The following is a 23,525-nucleotide window of genomic DNA, read 5'->3' on the forward strand; positions in this document are numbered from 1 at the left end:
ATTGCTTTTGAGTGCTGGCTCCTCTTCAGTCTGTGCCCAGGCTGGGCACTTGTCAGAGAAAGCCCCAACCAGTAGTGTCCATGCCCAGAGAGGCTGCTCATCTGTGTGTGTTTTTACCAAAAGCTGCTGGTCCCAGTCAGTCTGTGTACATGTGGTTTCCATCTATTGATTTCTCTGCAAAGAGCCAAAGCATTGCTCCAAGAACCAGCTCAGCAGTTTAGTTCCATGTTTACTTCAGCATCTACTTCAGAAGTGGGAAAGATATGGAGAGCGTCCATTTGGAATTCCCCTTGAAATCCTCTTGATGCGGATGGACCAAACTGGACAGTGCACAGTGACAGCTGTTTTGCTGCTGACAAATCACAGGATTCAAAGAGGGAGAGAACATTAAAAAAAAAAAACAAACCAAAAAGCTGTGAAAGTGTTTGTTCACTTGCTTATATGCACATGCTAAGCACAAACCTTGCCTTATCCATCTTTAATGGCTGCAGCCTTGGGAGCCTGTTGAAACTGTACTACTTTAACAGCAGCAGTAAACAGCAGTGTAGGGCAGTGGCTGTGTGGTGTTCATAAAGCCATGGTCCCTGTCCTGCCTTCCTACAGAAGACACCTTTATGCTTGTGTGACAATATCTGTTGCAGGGAAGTACTGAAACCATTCCTGTTTGTTTTCTCCTGGCCAGGGCAGCAATACTATTCCCTGAACTGAAATAAACTGAGTCAAAGGTGAAGAGTGGAAGGGATCTCTGGAGATAGACCCTGGTCCAGTCTTCTGCAGAAGCAGGGCGTTAGGTCAGGCTGGGCTCTGGCGGCCTGGACCACCTGAAATGGTCTGAAGGTGCTGGTAGCTCACAAGCTGAATGCAGGCATAAGGAAGGCAGGCCATGTGCCAGGCTGCACCAGCAAAAGCATAAGCAAGAGATCGAGGGATATCGCAATTCCCTTCTATTTGCTACTTGTTAGAATTGTAGGACCATAGAATCATTATGGTTGGAAAAGAACTTAAGAGTCATCTAGTTCAACTGTTGACCCATCACTACCATAGCCACAAAACCATGTTGCTCAGTGCTACATCTACACTTTTCTTGAACACTTACCTCCAGGGATGTTGACTCCACCACCTCTCTGGACAGTCTGTGTCAATGCGTACCTCTCCTTCTGAGAAGAAATTTCTCTTACTGCCCAACCTGAACCTCTCCTGACACAACCTGAGGCCAGTACCATGCTGCAGAGACAATCAAGTTTGGAGAACTTAGCATATGAAGTAAGGCTGAAGGGAGTTGGAGGTGTTCAGCCTGGAGAAGGCTCAGGTAGGTCTAATTGTGGTTTCCAGGTGCAGAACGGTGATTCTGGAGCAGCAGGGGAAGCACTGCCCCAAGAAGGATGCCCAGTGACAGTACCAGAAGCCAGGACTGCTAGTTGCATCAGGGCAAGTGCTCCTTGAGCGTGCCCACGCACCTGCTCTCTTCTCACTGAGTACTGTGCTCAGTACCTCTGTTTCCCAAGTTGCTGGTCAGTAGCAGAGACCCAAGATAACGGTACGAAACAGGAAACGTTAATGCCTTGAAGTGCCTTCCTTAAAAGCCAAAAACTACAACTAATGAAAGCGAGGACGCTTCTGAGGCTCCTGCGAAGTACCGACAACTCATTACGATCACAACAGGTTGCCAGGGTTCAAAGCTGCGAGCTGCAACGTTTCTGCGCACAGCAGTACAAGTAACACCCCCAGCCCAGAGCCGCACCGCCCCCGACCACCCCGTGCCCGTTCCCTGGGGCGGCCGCAGCAGCCGGCGGGGCCGCAGGAGGCGGAGAGGGGAAGGAGGGAGGTGCGGCGTCCCGCCCGCCCCCGGCCCTGCGCGGCCCGGCCTCCCCCGCCCCGCGGCCAGGCGTCTCCCCGGGGCCGGGCACCGCCGCGGGGACGGGAGCTTCTGCCGCCGCCGCTACGCTCCCCGGCCCGGCGCTGGGGCAGCGTCAGCGCCCGCCGAGCCGCGCCATGAGGTGAGCGGGGCCGGGCCTCGGAGGGGCGGGAGAGGGGACCGCGTTGCCCGGTGGAGGCGTGGGGCCGTGCAGGGCGTGGGGGCACCTGCCGGGCCGGGCGGACGGCCCGCGAGAAGGGAGATGCAGCGATGTGTCCGCCGTCGGAGGGAGAGTGTTTTCCCCCCTCCCGCCTGCTCGTGCCGCTTGTCCGTCCGCCGCGCGCAGTGCTCGGGATGGGCGCTTGGGCCCGGTCCAACCCGCTCTGACTTCGGGAACAAAAAAAGCCGTGAGAGCTGTGCGCGGGGCCGCATCCCTCTGCCGTCGGTGTTGTGCCGCGCGGCGGCCGTGGGACCGCGGCTCAGCGCGGAACTGCTCGGGGAGCTGGTTTCCGTCGGGGGAGCGGCTGCGGGCTCGCATCTGTGCCCGACGCCCCGCTCTCAGCCCTAGCTCCTGCCGGCAGCCGCACCGCAGCGCCGTTCCCGTCGGTTTCTCACCCATCTCCAGCGGGACAGCAGCGTGCTGCGGTCAGGCGCTGGCTCCTGGGCGGATGTGCTTCCTTTTTTATGTCTGGGGGAGGAGGCATTTACCGGTACGACTAAATTAAATTTTAACTTTCAGTTTTGTTTTCTTTTTTTTCTTCTTTTTTTTTCTTTCGAAAGTATGTGTCTCACAACGGAATTGACAACTAGTGTTTCTGGAAGAGTGCGTTCCAAACTGCCAAACTCTTCCCAAGGGCTGTTGCTTTCCTTGTGTGACATGGGCACAAGCATGGAGCTCCTCGCAAAAAGTGATTGGAGAAGATACTTAAATTATTTGATGAAGGGTACAGTGTAGTATCTGCCTTTAAAATGGAAGTTCATATAGAATATTCCGTCCTCAGCTGATATTCCAAAACTCATAAAGGACTTTGTAGGACAAAATACAAGATAGGTTTTGGATGCATCTTATATATATCATGTGTGTACACTATATATATACATATATGTTTATCACCTTGGTGATAAATGTCTTCAGTAGGAAATACAATTAGCACGTGCATCCTCCATCCAGGAAGTGTCAGGAAAGGATGTGTGTGGTGTCACTGCCAGAAGAGCAAATCCTGCTCTGACAGAACAAGGAAGGAAGAGGCACCAGACTTGCATGGCCCACAGAGCCGTCAGTTCTAAGGCCGTAGGATTGCCACCAGCACGTGCAGCCTGGTGCTCAGTTCTACCAGCGGCTGGCAGAACACATGTTCCAGGTCCCAGATGCCCAGTCATGTGTGGTGGCACCAAGTGTCAAGTGGTGCCCTGGTGACTTGGCAGCTGCTCCTGCATGTTTGTGCTTGAGGGCTCTGGGAGCGGTGGTGCTGTTTCGGAACTGGTAGCATAGCACAGCACTGCAAAACCTTTTGCAGTAGGGCTTCAAAGAAGAGGTCCCGCCTTCTTCCTCACCTGTCTGATCTTCATTTGATCTCTGTGTGACCTGCCACTGACCTGGGGGCAGGCTGCAGGCTGCAACACTGGGGTGGAGGAAAAACATGTGTGGTGTTAGCTGAATGCAAGCAAACTGTGCCAGATGTCCAAGAAAGCCAAAACCATCCTGGCTTTTATCAGAAATAGTGTAATCGGCTGGAGCAGGAAGGTGATCGTCCCTAAGTACTTGGCACAGATGAGAACTCATCCATGAGCACTGTGTTCAGTTTTGGACCCCTCATTACAAGAAAGACATTGAGGCCTTGGAACGTGTCCAGAGAAAGGCAACAAAGCCAGTGAGAGCTAGTATTATGGAGAATGGCTGAAGGATCTGGGGTTGTTTAGTCTGGAGAAGGGGAGGTTCAGAGGAGACCTTTTTGTTCTCTACAACTATCAGAAAGGAGATGGTAGCAAGTTTGGAGTCAGCCTTTTTTCATTGGTAACTTTAATAGGATGAGAGAGGGAATGGCCTCACGTTGTACCAGAGGAGGTTCAAATTGATTATTAGGAAAAATTTCTTCTCAGAGAGAGTGCTGAGGCAGCGGCACAGGCTGCCCAGGGTGGTGGTGGAGTTACCATCCCTGGAGGTGCTCAAGAACTGTGTGGATGCGGCACTGAGGGACGTGATCAGTGGGCATGGTGGGGATGGGTTGGCAGTTGGACTCGATGATCTTAGAGGTCCTTCCCAACCTGATTCTGTGATTCTGTAATTCTATGGTTTGTGGCCTGGAGGAGCTGGGCGCTGCTCCGCCTTGCTTGTCTGCACGGTGCTGTGAATATACAATGGGCTGTGCCAGGCCAGTAGCTGTGTATGGGACAGGAGTATGGATACAGTGACAGGATCAGCGACAAATGGTGTAATTATCGTTTGATATTGCATGTACTTGCTGCTGAGGTGCAGCTATGCATTAGGTATATTTTCCACCATTATTGTGCACTTAATTGTCCTGCACTGTAAGTCAAAGCAGTCAAAATCTCATTTGCAAACCTAATGGTAACTAGTGCAGATACTGGAGTAGTATGACTGCGTAAGAGATTGATTGCCACAGTGTTCTCATTTTCACATGGTCTCAGGAAACATCTCTAACGTCTGAACAGAAGCTCGTCATTCAGAAGTTATGGCAAATACTGCACATTGATAAAATGGGATTATTTGTGTAAGAAGTAGAAGATGAGTTGAATGGGAATGAAAGCTAGAAATTATGTGAGAACGGCCAGTTTCTGTGTAGCTACACATCATATTGAGACTGGCAGTGGGAGGCCTGGGGGCTGTGTGCAGGAAAGCATATAAGTGCAACAAGAATTACCTCTTAAGGCAAAAAGGGCTGTTGGAATCAAGTGCTTACACCTCCAGGCTGAAGCCTTAGGTGGGCTTCTTCAAGATATATTAAATTGCTCTGCTTCTAAAATAAAATGAGTTAAAGTGCTTTGAGTGTGTTGCTTCTAGGTACACTTCTTGTTTTTTAATGTGGTCGCTTGTTTAGTGTTCATTTTGCAGACACATATGCCAGCGGGTCACAGATTTATGCTCCTTAACTAAAGATGTTAACTTCTCTTTCCTTCCCATTTGGTATCTGCCCCGTAGAGAAATCCCCTCATTGTGAAGATCAGCCAGCACCCATTTCTTCTTCCCCTGTCTGCCCTACCAGGGCAGTGTGGGAGGGAGCAGTATAAGGTAATTCTCCCAGCTGCAGTGACATTATTATTTTGCAGCGTGTTGCAGGGGACAGGACCTGGGTCTCTATCCCCCCCTGGTCTTTCCCTCAAGCACTTTGTGGCTGATGATTAGAACCTGAAACCATCAGCCCTCACCCCACCCATAAGTGAATGCACACTCTGCACTTGGGGCAGACTGTGCTGATGTTGTTTTTTATGTTTCATTTGTTCAAGCACTTGACGTTACACCTGACTTTGTGGGCATAAACGATCCTTTTCATTAAGGGTAATCTTGCTCACAAGATGTTTGCAGAACTGGAGCGTATTTGAAGCATGCATTGCCAGCATGTTCCCTCCTGGCTCTGCTGAGGTTTTATTTTAAGATGTTCCTGCTTTCTAAGATAAGAGTGAATCAAACGAGACAGCTCCAAATGCTAGGGGAACAGTGGTCACATACTTCTACTTAAGCACATGCCACTGTACAACTGGCCACACTGTTTGATTGTCACTAAACCCAGAAGAAACTCGTTTCTTTCTGTGTGTGTGTGTGTGTTTGTGTTTAGCATGATGCCAAGGATACTGTGATTTTATAGTATCCAGCAGGAAATAACAAGCATTAGGACAGAAAGAAGGTCAGTCTCCTTGAATTAATTCTACTTGGGAAAACCCTGGAAGTTGACCATAACATTTAACTCTGCACATCCCGAGGATAATCAGATATTTTGCATTTGTTGTCTTTTGTACCAACTTTTATCTGTTTTAAGTGCATCCTTATTAAATATGGGCTATTTGGAATTTGTTGTTTCGGTTTGCAGATATCTCTAACAGGAAAATCTAAAAGGGATGATTCTTTCCACGTGTGCTTCTGCTATTTGCTCTCTCCTCTTGATTTTTCTGCCTGACCTGTGCAGGTTGATCCCTCCCTATAAAATAGCAAGAACTTCAGTGCTAAATCAAGATCAAGAATGCCTTGGTAAACAAATTCTGTCTTGGAGGACAGAGTAGATCTGCTTTTATTTTTCTCGTTCCTATGCCTGGAACACTACTTAGGAGAAGCTGTTTCACAAACAATATGAGATGAGAAAATGTATACTTCCTAAACAGTATTAACTGCTTGTAATTCCAAGCTGAAACCATGATACCATACAGAATGTATTAAAATACATTGATTTATAGTTCTGATGAGTTTGAAAGAGTACTTGATTACCTTGCAGTGCTTTCTCCCCCTCAAAGAGCATCCCTGGACACACTGGCACTGCATTCTCTTGCTTAAGCCTATTAAAAACTCTGGTGGGAATGAAATATGTTTCCAGTCCTTGCTGTGGTTTGTAAAAGAGTTTGAAATAACTTCAGTTATGCTAGGCTGGTAACTCATGTCTGACTTTTTTGTTTTTGCCACTATTTCCTCTGGAGAACCTCAATTTCATGTATAAGAAAAGGATCTGGATCTTTGAGGTGATAATATATATAAATGAAAATTCTAGTTCTTTTCTGTGTCAATGAAGAGCATGAAAGATTAGTTGTGAAGAGGAGAATCTGTGTACGTTTTATCTTGTTTGTCTTAACTTAAGGGCTGCTACTGGAGTCTGAATGAGGGTATTATAGGGATGTCTCAGGATTACCACCATGGTCTGCTGCTAGGACAAGCACCTGGTCCTGATTCTCCAGTAATTAAGTTCTGGAGAATGCTGCCCAGCTCTGCCTAAACCACAGGGTCAGAGGGCAAGTGCTGACATTTGGCTCAGCCCAACTGCTGGGACGTAGTCCTCCTATCACAGTCATTTTCTTCTTCCATTCTTTGAGGAAACTGGGACTGGATCTATCATAGGAAGATGTTTCTTCACTGCTTATTAGATGTGTATATCCTGAGAAACAGCAAAGTTGTCCCTTGTGTGTACTGAGATGTGATAGAGGAGTGTCCATCTCTTACAGTACCTCAGTCTTGTCTAGGTTGGCACTGTGTTTTCCCCTTAAGTGGGGCAGTGGGGCTCCTTCTGGGAAAAGTTGTGTGCTGGTGTCTCTCAAGACAGCACATAGAGCTGTTTTAGTGCTGAATGTCAAATCTGTGTGCTGAGAGGTGTTGTGGCTGACCCCCCTGACCCATCCTGTCACAAGCATTGGTGCAATGTGGCTCACACTGTTCATTGCACAGCTGGCACCGTGCACTGTCTCTTTAGTGATGCCAGCTGTATTGGGGAAGGCTATGTGCTGTTGATTTGGGAGCACTAATGAGTCTGAATAGCCAGGTTCGTTCACAGATTAATAACAGGTCTGGCTTCTTCCTGCTGGGAGGCACTGTCACATCCCACAGTGCTCTCAAACAACCGTCTGAAGATCTGTGGGGGAGACTTGTTTGCAGCAAATGAAGGGTAGCAGCTAGTAGAGTGCAGAGGGTGTTGTCACCAGCATGGGCAGCCACATGGTTTGGGTTTACAAGTCACAAACACAGTACAGGCAGGCTAGAGGCCTGTGTGTAGGCACACAGAGGGTATAGGGATGCCCATGATGCCTCTGAGCAGTGTACCCAATACCTAGTGCAAATGCAGTACACAACATCTCCTCCAGCTGTTGTTACACTGTACAGATAACCAAGTCAACGTAGAAATGCTTTGTTTTTCTTCAGTGTGTGTAAGAGAATAGCACTTAGGAGCAAGAGTAGTGGTGTCTGATGTGGCATACCATATACAGTAGCAAGCAAATGGAGTGCATGGTGGAATAGTATTCTTTGCTCCTCCGCTCAGTCTCTTGTTTCCTGGTTCCTGTTGCTATGAGTGGTGCTGAGGGACTGTTGAGGAATGAGCAAGGATGTCCTATACAAGTGCATGGTGAACATGTTTCAGAGAGAACTGCAGTATTGTTAAGTCCCGTGTATGTTTTTGTTTCATTAACTGTCACTGCAACTGTGTTGGCTTAGTTTGGCCAGAATGTTATTTCAACCACTGCAGCTGTATGTGATGTACAGCATTTGTTTGTCCTGTCCAGTCCTATCCTACAGAAATAAATCACTGTAGAATGAGTAGAGCTTTTTTAAAGATTAAAATGTGCTGTAAAGCTTAGCAATAAGCAAGCAATTTATAAAGCACTGAAATTGTGTTTTGCCAGTGCCTTGACAGATTGACACCCAAGGAAGGCAAGAAGTATCTAAGCATTATATTGTCCTGGAATAATACAAACTGAACGACCAGTGCAACACACATTAAAAACACAGCAAAGTTGGCCTATAGTTTGTCTTTCAAAGAGCTGACTGTGTTTTCAGTGTCAGGTGTAGTCACCTCCAGAGCCATCTCTGCACGTTTGTTGTGCAGAGGCTTTGTGCAGGTGGAGAGCAGTGCTGCTGAACAAAGGTTTGGAAACATACAATAGGAAAAGGAAAGAGAGTGACATACTGGAAAGTATTAGGTAAAGGAGTTTCAAAAAACAACTGAAATTAGACTGAGGAAACAAAAGAGAAACTCTTAGATGGAGGAACAGATTTGTTTTTTTTTAGTGTAAGAAGTTCAAATAGCACTTAGTTCTCAGAAAGTTTTAGCTATCAGCTCGGCTTTCTGTGCCAAGTGGTCTCTGGAGACCTTTTCAATGTTACAAACTTTGCATAGGCAGTGCAGGATGCTGTCTTTGTGGGAGTCGTGGCTCACCTGTGTTGTTGAGTGATCAGAATGCACTGAATTCCTTCCGAGACTACTAACATTTCTAAGCAGTTAAGTCAAGGAGCTGAGAACTCTTTTTCTGCTTCAGCTGCCCTTAGAAATATCAGCAATCACCCATACTAATTAAACAGGTGACTTAATACCTCTCACAGTGAAGCAGCAGCGGGTGATTGCCCATTGAGACACTGCCTCTTTGTATGCCCACTGCTCATCCGGGAAAAGCCCAGGGCTACAGGCCAGCATGAATCCAAGTGCACGCGAATAAAACCACTCCTCCTCATCATTCCTTTAGAACTCTTTCCATGGAGGAGAAATTTTACAGCTAGTACACGATGTATCCAGAGTGAATGCATCACTTGCTTCTCGCAGACCTGGCAGTCAGGACTGGCCTTCTTATTCTGATGGTGCCAAGAGCTGACAAGAGATCGCTGTTCTCCCGCAGCCCTTGGGGCGGCTGCTGATGGAGCCGCGAAAAACAGTGTCAGGTGAAGATTTCCAGTCGCTGGGGGTTGTTGTCTCCGAAGTGAAGGACAATGAACTTTGGCAAATACATGACACAGCCTGCTGTGCTGATCCACACAGCCAGTGAAACCGATACATTTCTGCAAAATGTTTTGGTTTCAGCAGCAAAATAAGTTTTACTGGAAATATTCTGTTTGGTTCATGACTCATGTGTTTTTACAAACCTGTCACTCTTCACAACAAAAGTAAATAAACAGGCAAAGCTAGCATGCCTTTACTATAAAATTTATAGATCTTGATGTTCTGTAGCGCTATAGAGTGTTCTCTACTTTCTCCCATGTCAGCTCAGTTGGGAGTGGGACGGTGGTGAAATGCTTTCTGCCACTATAGTGGCACTCCTGTTTTGGAAAGTCTTCACTTTGGACTTCAATTTTTGTTTAGAACAAAAGATTGCAGAAGAATTTTCAGTATTTTGGAGGTTGCAGATGGATCTTAATGATATTCTTATCACTGTTTGTGCTCAGCCAGGCTTCTGGACCTTATTACTTCACGCAGAACAGCTGCCAGTGACAAGAATAATTTTCGCGCTTGGAAATCATCTTTACTTGACCTGTGCACATTTACACGCTGTTCTTCACTCTGAAATATCCCTAGCAAGATAGATAGAATCATCTCCCCTTCCAACGCATGAGCTTGCTCTACACATTTTTCTGCTAAGTCTGCTACAATCTGTGGAGCTTTTTGATCAATAAAAATGTACCCTAGTTTTAATGTGTTTATTGTGGAAAATGAAGAGAGGCTATCCAGACCAAACCAGAGATACCGACAGGGAAGTAGGATAAACAAGAAAATAAATTGATTTCCACTTTCTATCTTATTCTACAGTAAAGGGAAAGACTTAACTTGTTTTTCTTCTGTAAGTTGAGCTTAGAGCTGCTGTGATTTGTCAACACTGAAGTCTAAATCACAGAACACTGTGATCTTAGCAAGCCTTAGCACCCATACAGACAAATATTTACATAACATAATCTATTACCATTTAAAATCCATTCTGTTAAATTAAAAAATTAAGGAATTTTAGAATAGAATGTTACAAAAATGACTATCAACTCTTTAAAAATAAAATGGAGTACAGAAATGAAATTATTTCAAATATTTGATGCTCATAAGTACAACAGGTCACAAAATATTTGAGGACAGTGCAGAATGCATTTTTAATCTGCAAAAATATAAGCAGGACGTATTACTTAAAAACTTTTTTGTCGTCATATTCAGTAACTTTTTGGGTTGTGTAAGTTTCTGAATCGTCTTTATAGTTAAGTCATTTGCACTGATTATTCCACTAATCTAATTTGATTTTTAAAATTGTAATTTGGCAATGGGTTTTTCTGAATTCCAAGATGTTAGCAAAAGAAGTGAATCTGTTTAGGTGCTAGGGTTGCTGTTGTACTTCTAGTCACATGTTTGGGTTTCAGAATCTGAAATCACAGTAGTTGTTTTCAAACTGTTTAGTTTGTCTCAGCAGAGCAATGACACTTGAATCATAATGATTCTCCCTGTGTTTTGTTTTTTTTAAATGCTGTAGTTCAGTTGGAGACTGCAATGTCACGATGCAACGAGTAAAGTACATTTCAAAGCTATCTAAGCATTGAGTAGTGGGCACTTTCAGATAACCCAAAGTTCTTCCTCCCGCAGACCTGATATCCTGCATGAACATCTTGCAGGATATGTTCATACAGATTTTATAAATCACTGAAACGATCTTTTGATAACTTGAGGTGCAGATGTCAAGTGGATTTGGATTTTTGTTAACTCACTGAACCATACTGAATAAATGTTTCAGATGTCAAAGTTGGAGTTGAAGAGGTCATGTAACTGATTGAAGAAATAACAGCAAGTGACCCGTTGGTGAACTTTTAATGAAAGGTTAGAGATCGCAGGATTTTTTCTAGATTATTGTTACAAGCTTTTTTTATATCAGGGTAACTTTTAACAGAAGAAATAGCGTGTTCCTGTACTTAATATTTATCCATGCTGCAACAAATCTCATGTAGCTAATTTAGTAATGGTATGGGAGTTGATGGTCACTTATTTTTAAGTGTTTTCTTTGTTCTTTGGAGATAGTGGATGTGAAATTGTCCTGTGCCAGCCTCTACAGGGCCATTCAGCATTGGCCTCATTATTCTGATTTCCTAGTTCCTCTTGCATTCTCCATCACTGAAAAAATAAGCTTGCTTAGAACAGAGTCAGTTGTCTTTCATTTATTTAAGTTTTAGTTTTGCCAGAGAAAATATGAGGACTATATTACTGTGCAGGTTAAAGCCACAAGGCTAAAATTTTAAACAAGCATGAGTACTATGCATTTAATGCCACATTTTTATTTTATTTTTTTTAATTTTTTTGGACTACTAGTGCAAGAAGTGGTGCAGGACCCCAAGGGGTTTTGTGTACCGTACAGTTACTGAGAAGGCTTCCAATTCAGGCCTCTGAAAGAAGAAATCTAATTATAACTGTGCCACACGCTGTCAGTCTGGGAAAACGAGAGCATCAACTCATGTTTAGCTGACATTTGGGCACCAGCTTTTTCTCTTTACTGTACCTGAGCAATGAATGGTGATTCATGTTATTGAATTTATCAGCATTTATTCAGCAGTGATCCATGAGTGACAGCTTGCTGATTTTTGTAATTGTCATGTGGTTTCATAGTCAAAGGAAAAAGGAAGGAAAAAGGTAAATAATACTTGAGAACATACAACTTTTGTTAGTCAGTTATATATTCAGATTTGGATTTCTTTATAGTTGTACACCTTGGGCATTCCAAACATACTATGAAAGTAGAACCTCTTAATGCGCCTTTACCAATTAAAAAGAACAAACAAACAATATTCTCTACCTGAATTCCTTTTTCAAATGAAAAGTTTTGGTAGTCTGGATGAAATGATGCTTTCTCAGCATTGAAATTTAAAGCTATTTAAAAGTGAGAGCAAGACTCTGAGAGTGATATTTGACCAAATAAATTGAATATTAGTATTTACATGATTTGGCAGCAATGCTATGCTGAAACAGAGGGCACATCTGAATGATGTAGATACGTGCAAAGTTTGTGAGTGTCTGAAACTGGGAGTTTTTAAATCACTGCAATCTAGGCAAGATGCGTAAGGTGTTGGCCTCCAGATGACAAATCTATTTTTATGATTTCCTGAAGTTTACTAAATACATACTGCCATACCTGTTCACAGATGTTATTGAGGTGGGAACATGCACGCCCAGTGATTTGTTGGGCTGCTGGTAGGTTTCCTTCATCATTTTTGGGAAGGTGGCAGCTTCTGATATATTTGTAGTGAGCTTGTTAAAGGAGATGGTGTTAAAGCCAAGGCTTTCATAAAACCTTTTTTAATCTCCGGGAATTGACTGTTTGAGGTGGGCTCCCCAGAGAGAAAGCAGACAAGGGAATCTCCCTATCAATCTGCCCATCTTCAGTAGCTGCCCTGCCCAAAAGTGAGTGCCTATTCCTAAAGGGAAGATTGGAATTCGAGTTGAAAATTATGAGAATAGTTTAGTCGATGTGTTGAGAATGAATGTCTCACAGGAAAAGTGCTTTTTCACATGACTTCATACAAGTGGGTTTTGTGTTTGTTTTGTGCCAGCTCAGTCCTGAGTTTCAGCTAGTAGACCAGAATCCTCTCCACAGGCTCATTGAAATGGAAATGTTTCTGCCCTCTGCTGTGGAATGCAAATCATTTAAGGAATGTTCCTGGGTCTTGAGGCTTTTTAAAACTCTCACTTTAAAGACTTTTTTAGCTTTTTAAAACTGATTCTCAGAACAAAACAAGCATCCAGAAAGATAATTGGTGCCTTGATCTTGACCCAGCAAAATAGAGAAGCAGAAGTGTAGATTTATCTTCCCATGTACAAACAGTTCCCTGTAAGTCAGTGGCGGGAAATGCAGAAATACTTTTCTGGATCATGGTCAAAAAGCTGAGGACTTTGCAAAGCCAAATGACAGAGAAGCCCTCGCTGTGGAAGACTAGCAGAAGATGCCAAAGCATTATACCAAATGGTATCTTTTGTTGTTATCTTTGTTTAAAAATACTAAGCAAATACCCTTACTTGCTTCATTATCTTTTGCTGTCCAAAGTAGACCAGTATCAAGCGATAGAAGGTTAGGCAAATGGTGAGAGACGGTGCCATATTTCAGAGCAGAAAAATCTTTCTAAGCAACAAGGATTGGTATTTTTTTCTCCTTGTGTTTCTGATTTCAAGTCACAGGATATAAAGTGGACTTACTTTTAATGAAAATTCTGACACATATTTATTATTTTTTTTAACAGAAAATGGACTGGAGTAGGGTAGACTCATATGTGGACCATATTTGATGTTGCTACATCTCAGTGTCATCATATCCAGGTTGGAATATCAATTGGTTGGTGCAAGGAGTGGAAAGGGAGGACCTTTTTATGTATTCTGTTGAAATTTAACACTCAGTGTAACTTTTGCAAATAAAAGCTAACTGATCAGAAACTTATCAAAGTCAGTAGCATGTCTGATTTCATGAAGTCACCAGACATTGATAGAGCTCTTGGCTTTTCATTAAAGAAACCATATCTTGAGTGCGTTATTCTTTGTCCAGTCTTCTTAAGATTTTGCTCACCATTCTTTTACCTCTGCTTAGTCACTTTGTAAAAGACAGATGTTCCATATAGGGCTCCTGATTTTCATTATTTTTTACATTCACAAATAAGACTTCCATATGAAGCCAGATTTCTAGAACTGGGATGCAAGTGTTTGAGTGTCACTTAAGTGCTTAATCAGGGGAGGGTCAGTGTGCTATAGAACAAATAAAATTATTGTAATATTATAATGGTAAAAGAATTATACTGTTTTACAATTATAAAATAATTCCATTATTTGAAAGCAAAGAAACCATATTTTAGTAAAGTAAATATACAAGTGTATGCTGTTTTATTTGATTAGTATAAAGTGATTTATTATTTGATGTTTTATGTTTTCTGCAGTAAAGGATTCTCTATGTAGTAGATGGGAAATGAACAACATTTTACTGTGACATCTGTTTGAGTTGTAATTATCACAAGCCAAATTCTGATTTTGGATACACATGTGGGACTAATGCTAACTTTGGCCCTGTGTATTACTTTCTCCCCTGTTAATACTCCTAGTAGTTAGTTCATTTCTGTATTTGTTGAGATTTTCCTTCCTGTTGGTGAATTCAACAGAAGAGATGTCAGCAGAAATGCCCAGCATGAGAGCTAGCCATAGCCAAGAGAGAGCAAGTAAGAAGCCCTAATGTGAATCTAATGCAGTATAGTAGATGAATTAGGTATTTTCTTCTAATGAATACAACCTGAGACATGAGGTATGCTGAAAGCTAAGCCTGGGTGACCAGTTTCTATTGGGGGGAAAGAAAGAGTCCTTCCCGATTTAATCTTGATGTAAGTAGGTTAAGTGTGGTTTTCCTGTCATGTCTGTGCTTGTGTATTTTAGAGATGTCTGCAGTGGTGTTACTTAGCTTAGATGTCTTAAAAAAATGCTTTTACTTGCATTTTACCTTTACTCAGTTATAGTGGGGTAAAAGATACTTAGATAAGAATAAGCCATCTGTCTTTACTTGAGGCTATTGTGGATCTGTAACAGGTTGTACTGCGCGTTCTTTGGAGTATCTGCAGAACAGCAGCATCCCTTTTTCATCTGCATGAGGAAGTGGAGAGGTGGCTTCACAGCATCAGGAGAAGAGCCTTGCAGTAACTGATGAACTGTTGCATCCCTCTGGCATGCAGCATGATGCTGAGGTGCATTTTTGAGCGATAGGATATAAATCATTACTTCTGATCATAGTTCAAAAGTTACTATCCACATCTTCGTGCATGACATGGTTATCTCTTGCAGACAGCATGTTCTCTTGTCATCAGCAAATGATGCAAGATCATGATGCAAATTCAAGGGTATCACTCACAGTGTACGTTAATATATCAGCTGTTTCTGTTGCAACTTCTCCTACCTGGCTCATATGCAGTTGTACTCTGCAATGTATTCTTCTCCTCTATAGGTAGTGCGGAACCCATCCTTGCTTCTTTTATCAGTGCATAAACCCTGCTTGGGATCACAAGGCATTGAACTCCTCTTCATCCAGTGTGCCTGTAACCTATGCTTTGCTGTTAACTGTCATACCTTCAAGTCCTACTTAGGCTAGGTGCATAAGCCAATTTCCTGACAATGAAAGAACACATGGACCTCAGAAGACTTTGGCTCAAATTAATTGCAAGGGCTGCAGTTTTCCTTATACAGGAAACATTCTCCACTCTGTTCCTTCTCCTTCTCTGCCCATCCACTGCCAAAACATGACAGTACTTAAAAGCAACCACAAACAACTTTTGGCTTCATGAGCAGCATGGCAAGTTTGGCTGATATACGTGCAACACTGTGTAAATGCTGATGTGGTTTACAAGTAGTAAAACCACAGATGATTGGCCAACAGGAATGTTAAACTGTGGCCAGCATGGCCAGAGGCCAACCATGTAAGTTTAGGTTGACAAGTGGCCAATGTGGCCAGAAACCACCAGGCATTGTGCCTAGCTGGCACAGTAGAAGAGGCTGTTGTGACTTGTACATTCTATGTGTGTTGCAGTCCCTTTGATCGAGGGGCAATACATTGTGCAGGAGGTGCCCTCATACACCAAAGGGCTGACCTTGAAGCATGACAGGTGGTGGTTTTCTGCAGCTAGGAGGGGAGGCTGTGAGTCTGTGTTGAGGGTAAGTGCAGGAAGGATCTGGCACAGCTCGTGAAGGAGCTTTTAGTTCTGGTTACACTCCCTTGCCTCTGCAAATACTCCTTGTTGCACTTATCTTCACCCTGTCAGAGATAACATGACTGACTGCTGGAAGAGGAGCAGTTCCTTGCATTGGTGTACCCACTACTCTGCTGCTGTGCAAGTGGTTTGTGTTGCTGCAACTGGGATGCTCTCAAGGAGGTGTTTGCTTTTGGTCTGTACTGTATGCTCAATGGGTGCTGGACATGGGCACTCAGAGGTTGCTGCCACTTATGTTTCATTAGAGGATTGTATTGGGGAGGGGGGGGAAGGAGAAAGTTTCTCAAGCTTTGAGGGCTTATGGAGAAACATACCTTGGTAATCTATGGTTATCTTCTTCACAGTGCCATTGCTGTCTGGACTGAATCTTCTCTAGCAGTCTTGTACCCTTGAGCTCATCCTATAAGGGCTCTTAGGAATAGAGTACAAAGTGACTTGCCTGTCCTGGTAAGCATCTCTGTTACTGTAAGGGACAGCAGGTAGATAGCAATCCTTTGAATTGCAGACTGATTCCATCCTGGTAGACTGCAGGAGTAGGAAGCCCTGTCAGCCTGGCCAAAAGAGATGGGGATAATACAGTCACATATGGATGCCATTAAAGTCTGCTGTTCCCTCTGCAAGGCCTACATTGGTGGAAATTAATACCATAGACAAGTGTGCCACCCCTAGCCAGAATGGAGACCAGCTACAAAGTTACTTGAAGAATTCAAGTATTTTCTGGTTAGTGGAAATCAGGAAACTTGCTGCTAAGAAACGCTTTTCTCAGCTTGACTGTTTTCCTCTGGGAAAGAGCTCTTTTTCATGCCTCTTTAGCATCCAGGCCTTTTTACTGCTTCTGTCTCACATCTTTTGTCTTAGAGTGAGGCTGCATGTAGACAGTTCATAGTAAACTATGTGTTCACCAGAGGCAGCTGTTAACGGCAAAAGATAGAAGTTACAGAAGAAAAGCTGATGTGGTGGCACTTCTGTTTCATGTCTTGTCCTCAGTTCCCTTGATCTCAGACAGAAAAGATGCACTGGCAGCCTGACTGCCAGTTTTCTACCTGGCTTCTTGTAAAATGAGAAATGGCATTACTAGCAGGACTTGATTCATTTGCGTAAACATAAGCTTCTAGTGTTATCTGAGATGCCCTGGGTAATCCTGCCCTCCTGCCTGTCCAAGAGGGGCTCATTTTTCTGTATATCCATCATTATGTCTACCAGCCTCATGTGGGTGCCTCAGATATCGTAGGGCCTCTCAGAGGGCACTGGATGCCTGAGTGTGAGCAACTGGAGCTTCTTTCCTTGTGTCTTCCCTGCTGAAGGTCTCTAATGAACTGTCAGTATTATTTCCTCGATGTTAGGGTATATATGCATCCCAGAAGTAGGAGGAGTCTTCTTGGTTTTACTTTGAAAATTAGAACTTTTGAGAATAAAGGCTCAGTATACTCATCATCTTCACCCTGCCCCCTTCAAAGAGCGTTGCATGTATTTGTTATCTGGTGAAGGCAGCATAGGCTTGAAAGACATGGCTAAGTACATGGGAAGCAGAGACCAGGCAGCTCTGTATATTTCAAGTCAGAACTCTTCCAATTTCGGTGTGGAACATCTAAAAACTGTATTTTCTTACATGTTTCCTTTTATGCTAGAATTGACAGTTTAAATCCATGGGAGTTTGATTATGTTGTGATGAGATGCATGGTAAGATAGCAACTCCGACTCACTAACTTTGTCATGAACTTAGGACCAGGTCTATAATCACATACAAACAAGGATGTCATCAGCATAATTATTCTCAGTAGCCATGATCTGTAAACACATCATTGCCAATGATGGGGGAATGCTTATTGTGGCTTCTTGTCTATCCAGGGACAAGTGGTATGTCCTCAAGGTCAGGTGACAACTTAGATGCTTATAGGTGATCATCAGAACAGACTTTTGTCTTCCCAGGCTTGCAAATGTTACCTACAATGTGTTCCTAAGATGCAGCAGATAGAGCTTCCTCATCCTGCTAATGGATACACCTGGCAAAGTCACAGCTTCTTTGTTGGCATGTTTTCCTTAGAGCACCACTTGCTCCTCTCTTCTTCACTGTGCTCTGCATTTTTTTTGTCTTACCTACCTCTTCTGTATTCCACATGAGTCTGTTTCCTGCTTAGTTCTCATTCTTTGTAGTCTATTTTTCCTCTTCTTCCAGGCTTCTCTTCTCTCAGTTCTCCCAGCCAGTTTCAATCAATTTGGAAGTATCTGACTAGCAGTCATTGTATCTTTGAGCCATTACAGTCAGCAACAAAATACCATTGTCACCAGTGCTAGTATACCTAAATCATATACTGTTACTTGTGTACCCCCTTTTTATTGCTTGCCTTATTATTTATCTTGCTTCAAGCAGACACACATTGAGGTCCCACAATGATAGACACTGCTGAGACAGATAGGAAAAAGGCAGACTCTGCTCTTACTCTCTGTAGTAAAATTTCAAGGAAAAAAAACAGTAGACGAATGGGAAGGGAGCAAGATGAACACAGTTCAGCAGGAAACTGTACGTCTGCAGAAGTCTTTCAAGAGGGCAAAATGTCTTATCCTGTGTATAGTTGATATTCCCTTTGACTTTGCTGTGAGGATAAAGATGAATCCCAGAAACAGCAGGCTTAAACATGAAATGGCATGCAGTGGGGTAAAATACACAGTGCTTGAAAATTCTGTTTTTATAATAAATATTAATGAAGCAGTGAGATATAGCAAGTTGTTCCAACTTAATTAACATACATTACTTTAATGAACTCATATATTAAGGAATTAATAATTGATGGATTACTCTTTTCTAATTGAAAACTTTCCTATTTAGATTTCCCTAGATATGTTCTCCCTGTTTCCTAGAGAACCAGAAAAAAGATGTGCATGGTAACTAGCATGAATTTTAAACAGGAACAATGCTACTTGAGGAAACTGATCCTTCTTTTTCATTTATTTTGTGTAGGTTTCCTTTGCCTGATCTGTAAACATGTCCACAGACCTGCTGTGTAAGTACATTTCTGTCATCTCAAAGTGATTTTTTTGTACCATATGTTTTTATCAGATGTCCAGATGTGTTCGTGATTGGTGTCTTTTATCTTAAGTATGAAGTCTGCTTTTACATTTGCATTTCTTCTGAGACATCTGTGGAACAATATTGCCATTATAATCAGTGGGATTATTCTTGGAGTAAGGCATGACTTAATATGAGTAAAATTATAAAAATCTGTCCCGCGCATAAGAACAGAGTGATTTATTGAGACTTTAAAAATCACAGTTATATTTGAAATGTTTCCTCTCTGGCACAAATACCATCCCAGATATTACCAAGGGATATGCTTGGGGTATTTAATCACTTTGTCCGTTTTTGTCACTTGTCATTATCCAAGTCACATCCAAATCTCACTCCTCATCTCAGTTATCCATTCTTCTTTTCCACCAGCAAAAAATATGCAAGTGGCATATTCTTATACATTGCTGTCATAACTTCTGCAAAAAAGCTGCTTCTTGGGTCAGCCTGTTACCTGTGCTTCTGCCACTGCAGCCTATGCTTTCTGCAGAATTAAGCATATTTTCTATGTCAGTTGCTCTGATTTAAATACTTTATTCTGGAATCCTTCCAGTGCCTCAGCTGCCATTTTGGGAGCCCATTTTGTCAGTCTCCAATCCCTGTTAATAAAGAACAAGGAAAAAATATACTTCTGTCAATAACTGCAATAGTTAATAAATAGAAAAGCAGTAGCAGCTGACTCACAAGTAACAGCTATTTGTAGAGGTGATATATTTACTTCAAGCTATTTAAGAAAGTGATATTTTTGAACTTTATCTTCAACTGGCAGTTGGTGCATCATACTTGAGTTCTGTTTAGATACAGAAAGAACTCTGAAAGATTCATAAGGAATGTAGTATGGGTGACTGTTTCATACACAACAGGCAGAGCTGCTGTCAGGAGTGCAGTGTTTAAAAGAACAAAAACAAAAAAGGAGAGGGCAGAGTGAGAGCACATTAGTTGTGATGTGAATCACTTCAGACTCCTTGACTGTGCTCAGTCATTTGGGCTTCTTCATCTGTTTTAGCTAATCTACACTTCAGCAGTTTCCTTTTTCACTCTTGAACTCGGTCTCAGCATCTCTCAGGCTTTCCCTAATGATCACTAAGTTAAGGAACTTATGTGAGGGGAGGTTGATGGTGTTGGTTGCTCTTAGCCTGGAGGAGATAAGGCTCAGGAGGAGCTGGTCATTGCCTTTCAGTACAAAAGTGGTGGTTATGAAGAAGAAAGTGGAAGCCCTCTCTCCACCAAGGATGTGTCACAACGGGGCAAGGGTCAGTGGCTGCGATGTGCTCCTGGAGAAATGCCTTTGAATATAAGAAAAAACTCTTTGTAATGGGATCAATTAGGCTTCCCAGAGAAGCAGCTGAATTTGCCATTCTGGAAGTATTAACAGTATGGCTTGACAGTGTGCTGGTTGAAGATGAGTAAAGGTGTTTAGTCATGTGGACCATGTGCCAAGTGGTGTCAGCACCAGGAAGCACTCTGTGGCACTGCTGGTAGCAGTAGCCATGAAGCCTTAATACCCCAACCCTAAGATTAACCACAGCATCATCTGTCACTAATGCATGGCTCAATACAAGGTCAAAGCCTAGGATTAACAATCTTGTTCCAGGTCACATTAACAAAGAATACATATGTAATTAAAAATACAATATCTAACTAAACCAGAACAAACCTCCTTAGATTCCTAGGAAGAAAATGCTCCAGTCTGGGGCAAATTACACAAAGAAAATGTCATGGCTACACAATGCAAGGGCTTCTGAGGCCAGACTTCAAATTCCAGTAGCTGTGTCCTCAAGCCCGTGGAAGTAATACAGAAAAGCCAGAATCCCAGTGAAGTTTCATTACGATGAATTGGAGATAGCTGTGTTTCTCCGTTTTAGATGGAGAAGCTAAGGGCAAAAAAGAGGACAGTTTATAAAATGTCTGCAGCTATTGAGGCTTGACCAGCCAGGGAAGCAGCGACTTCCCTTGGAGCTTGTTTTCCTTTTTATCCTTGGATGAACTAGCGTGCAGTACATTATGCTGCCTGAATGTAGGGGTTTGTCACGGTTGGCACTGGGGCTGTCCTGGGAGTGTAAGAAGGCGATGAGTGTGAATGAAGCACGCGGTGGTCGCTGGGACTCCAGCCCCGTCTTCAGGAAACCTGTCGCTGCTCCTCTGAGAGCCGTGCAGGAAAGGAGGTGGGTCTTTGATCCCTTTGTTGTAGCTGCTCCCTGGGAATTTGCTGAAATCAATGCCCTGTTTTCCTGAAGAAATGAATGGCTATGCCTAACTAGCTTTGTGAAGCTCTGGGGAATTCGCTCCCTCTGTTTAGTGACAGCTGAAAAGGAGCACATGGTGCTGAATGGGTCCTCTTGTGAAAACAAAACAGAACAGAGCTAGACTTAGTTGAACGCAGGGGCATTTGGAAAACTTTGCTGAAGGAGGATGGCATGTTTCCTGCCACCTTGCACTAGTATAGTGTGAGTTCTTAATAAAAGTGCAATTTAAAATAAGGTAAGGTTTGTTTTGAATTCCTACGCATAGAATGATTATGAAATGTTTGCATTTGTATTCTTGAGTGCAAAAACAATGTTTGCATTGTATTCTGCCATGGGAAACACCTTAGTCTTGGGCTGTTTTTAGCTTCTGTATGTGTTCACTTATTCTTTGATTAACTATGATTAATGAATGTGAATAGTATTAGGAAATAACTTGGCATCTGTTTCTTGCTGTTTGTCAGGCTCTTAACATCAGTCTTTTATGTAGGCTATTAGATACCACGCTGTCTTTGAGGATCACATAGAATGTGTTAGATGATTTTTTAACCAGTACAGATCACTGTGTTAACGCTTTTGCACATGGCAGCTGAGTAACCAGAGGCTCTGTCTGGCAGAAAATCTGGGATCCTTAAGTCTCTTGAACTGTAAGTGTTTATTCCCAAACCTCTGTTTCTTTGAGTAAACTCAAATACAAGAAATTGATCAATCTTTATACTTGCTGAGGTGGAGTTTTTTGTCTTATGACAACAAAGAATAGCAAGAGAAGGATAACAGGGAAGTGGTGTTTTCTCTATGCAAGTACAGTTTATCTGACCAAAGGAATTTGGTGTGTAATTCATATGTAAATTTCCTACTGAAAACAGGAGAACAAATCACCAGAGTTTGTATATTAGTTTCTGCGGTGACTGAAAAGTTTCTGAGCTCAAAAGTTTCTGAGCTTGTGTAGCTACAGCTTTCAGGTGATGGCATGTTCTGAATGCAGGAAAATAGTTAAGTAATATCATCTTGCCATTTATGTGCTTCAAGTGTAAGGGCAAGCTCCCAGTGGAGTAGTAGTTATTGTGCTGTCTTGTTCTTGCAGAGAAGTAGGAATTACTTTGTGTGTGTGTGTGTGTTGCAAACCTGATCCAAAGTATTTCTGTTTTTGCAGTTGTATGAAAACTTTTGAGTAATCCCATGATTTCAGTAGAAGTGCTTTGGAGGATTTGTGTTCCTCAGTATGGCATTTTTTCCTTGAGTGACTTTGAGCTAGCGATCATACAAGTTTTGTCTCATTTTGCTCTTCTCCACAGCAGATATCTTGTCTGGTTTTTTTTGTTTGTTTGTTTGTTTGTTTTTTGTAGGCACTGAGGTTCCATATGCAAACAGACTTTCTTCAGAATAAATACTTTGTAATCCTGAGGATAAAAACGTGTATACTAACTGTAGAAAAACAGTATTTTTTTGCCTGTGGGCTATGCCTTTAAATTTTCAAGCAAAAAAAAGCAGATGTATTTATGATTTTGAAAAGATTATTAAGAACACTGATTTCAAGCAGGCGGATACGTATGTTTGTGAGTTGTATTATCATTGGTGTTGTACAAATGCAGCAGAAGGGTTTCTGTTTGGTTTTTTTTTTTACGTTGAAGTATATTTATACGTGGTAGGCATTGGAAGGCACTAAAATGTAGAGCTAAACCTTACTTAAAGCCAGCATTTCAGTTGGAAAGGAAACATATTATAGGTTGCTTTATTAACATAACCTAGATGTGTTATGAAAATATTGGCCAGTGATGGTTTTTATTTCTGGATAATTGTAATGTTGTAAACAAAAGCCAGTCATAGCTTGGAAAGCTCAGTTGATCACAGCTTTTTAGTGAGTATAAAGGAAGAGAAGTAGATGATTCACATGTGACACAGAAGGTAGTATTTGTGTTCTGTTAATTAAATGATAAGGCAACAGAGAATCTCCTATGTTTAGCATACTGGACATGTTTAGCCAGAGATGTGTAGGGAACTGCAAGAGAATGTTTTGGCAAGACAGCTGTAGCTTCATCTCATCTAAAACCGGGGATCTTTATGAAAAACAAATATTGCTGTGATCTATGGGCAATGTTGAAGCACAAAGTGTATAAAATAGTTGAATTGCAACCAATAGAAGAAAGTATACTAAATACACTGTGGAGTATGTGACCATATACAGCCCCAAGTAAATAT

The 23,525-nt window shown here is 42.5% G+C and overlaps 1 protein-coding gene across 1 annotated transcript in view; it reads left to right on the plus strand.

The window, feature by feature from the left end:
- Positions 1-1,800: 1,800 nt before the first annotated feature.
- The window catches only part of PLAGL1 (PLAG1 like zinc finger 1), a 43,346-nt gene continuing 21,621 nt past the window's right edge, over positions 1,801-23,525 (plus strand). Inside the window, exons 1-2 of the mRNA XM_065732759.1 lie at positions 1,801-1,997; positions 18,979-19,021. Coding sequence (XP_065588831.1) covers positions 19,003-19,021 — 19 coding nt within the window. The 5' untranslated portion in view covers positions 1,801-1,997; positions 18,979-19,002. The remainder of the gene's footprint in view (positions 1,998-18,978; positions 19,022-23,525) is intronic.

The sequence above is a fragment of the Cyrtonyx montezumae genome, unplaced genomic scaffold, assembly GCF_038088225.1.
Source record: "Cyrtonyx montezumae isolate F1298 unplaced genomic scaffold, pur_monq_1.0 scaffold_0, whole genome shotgun sequence".
NCBI classification, from domain to species: domain Eukaryota; kingdom Metazoa; phylum Chordata; class Aves; order Galliformes; family Odontophoridae; genus Cyrtonyx; species Cyrtonyx montezumae.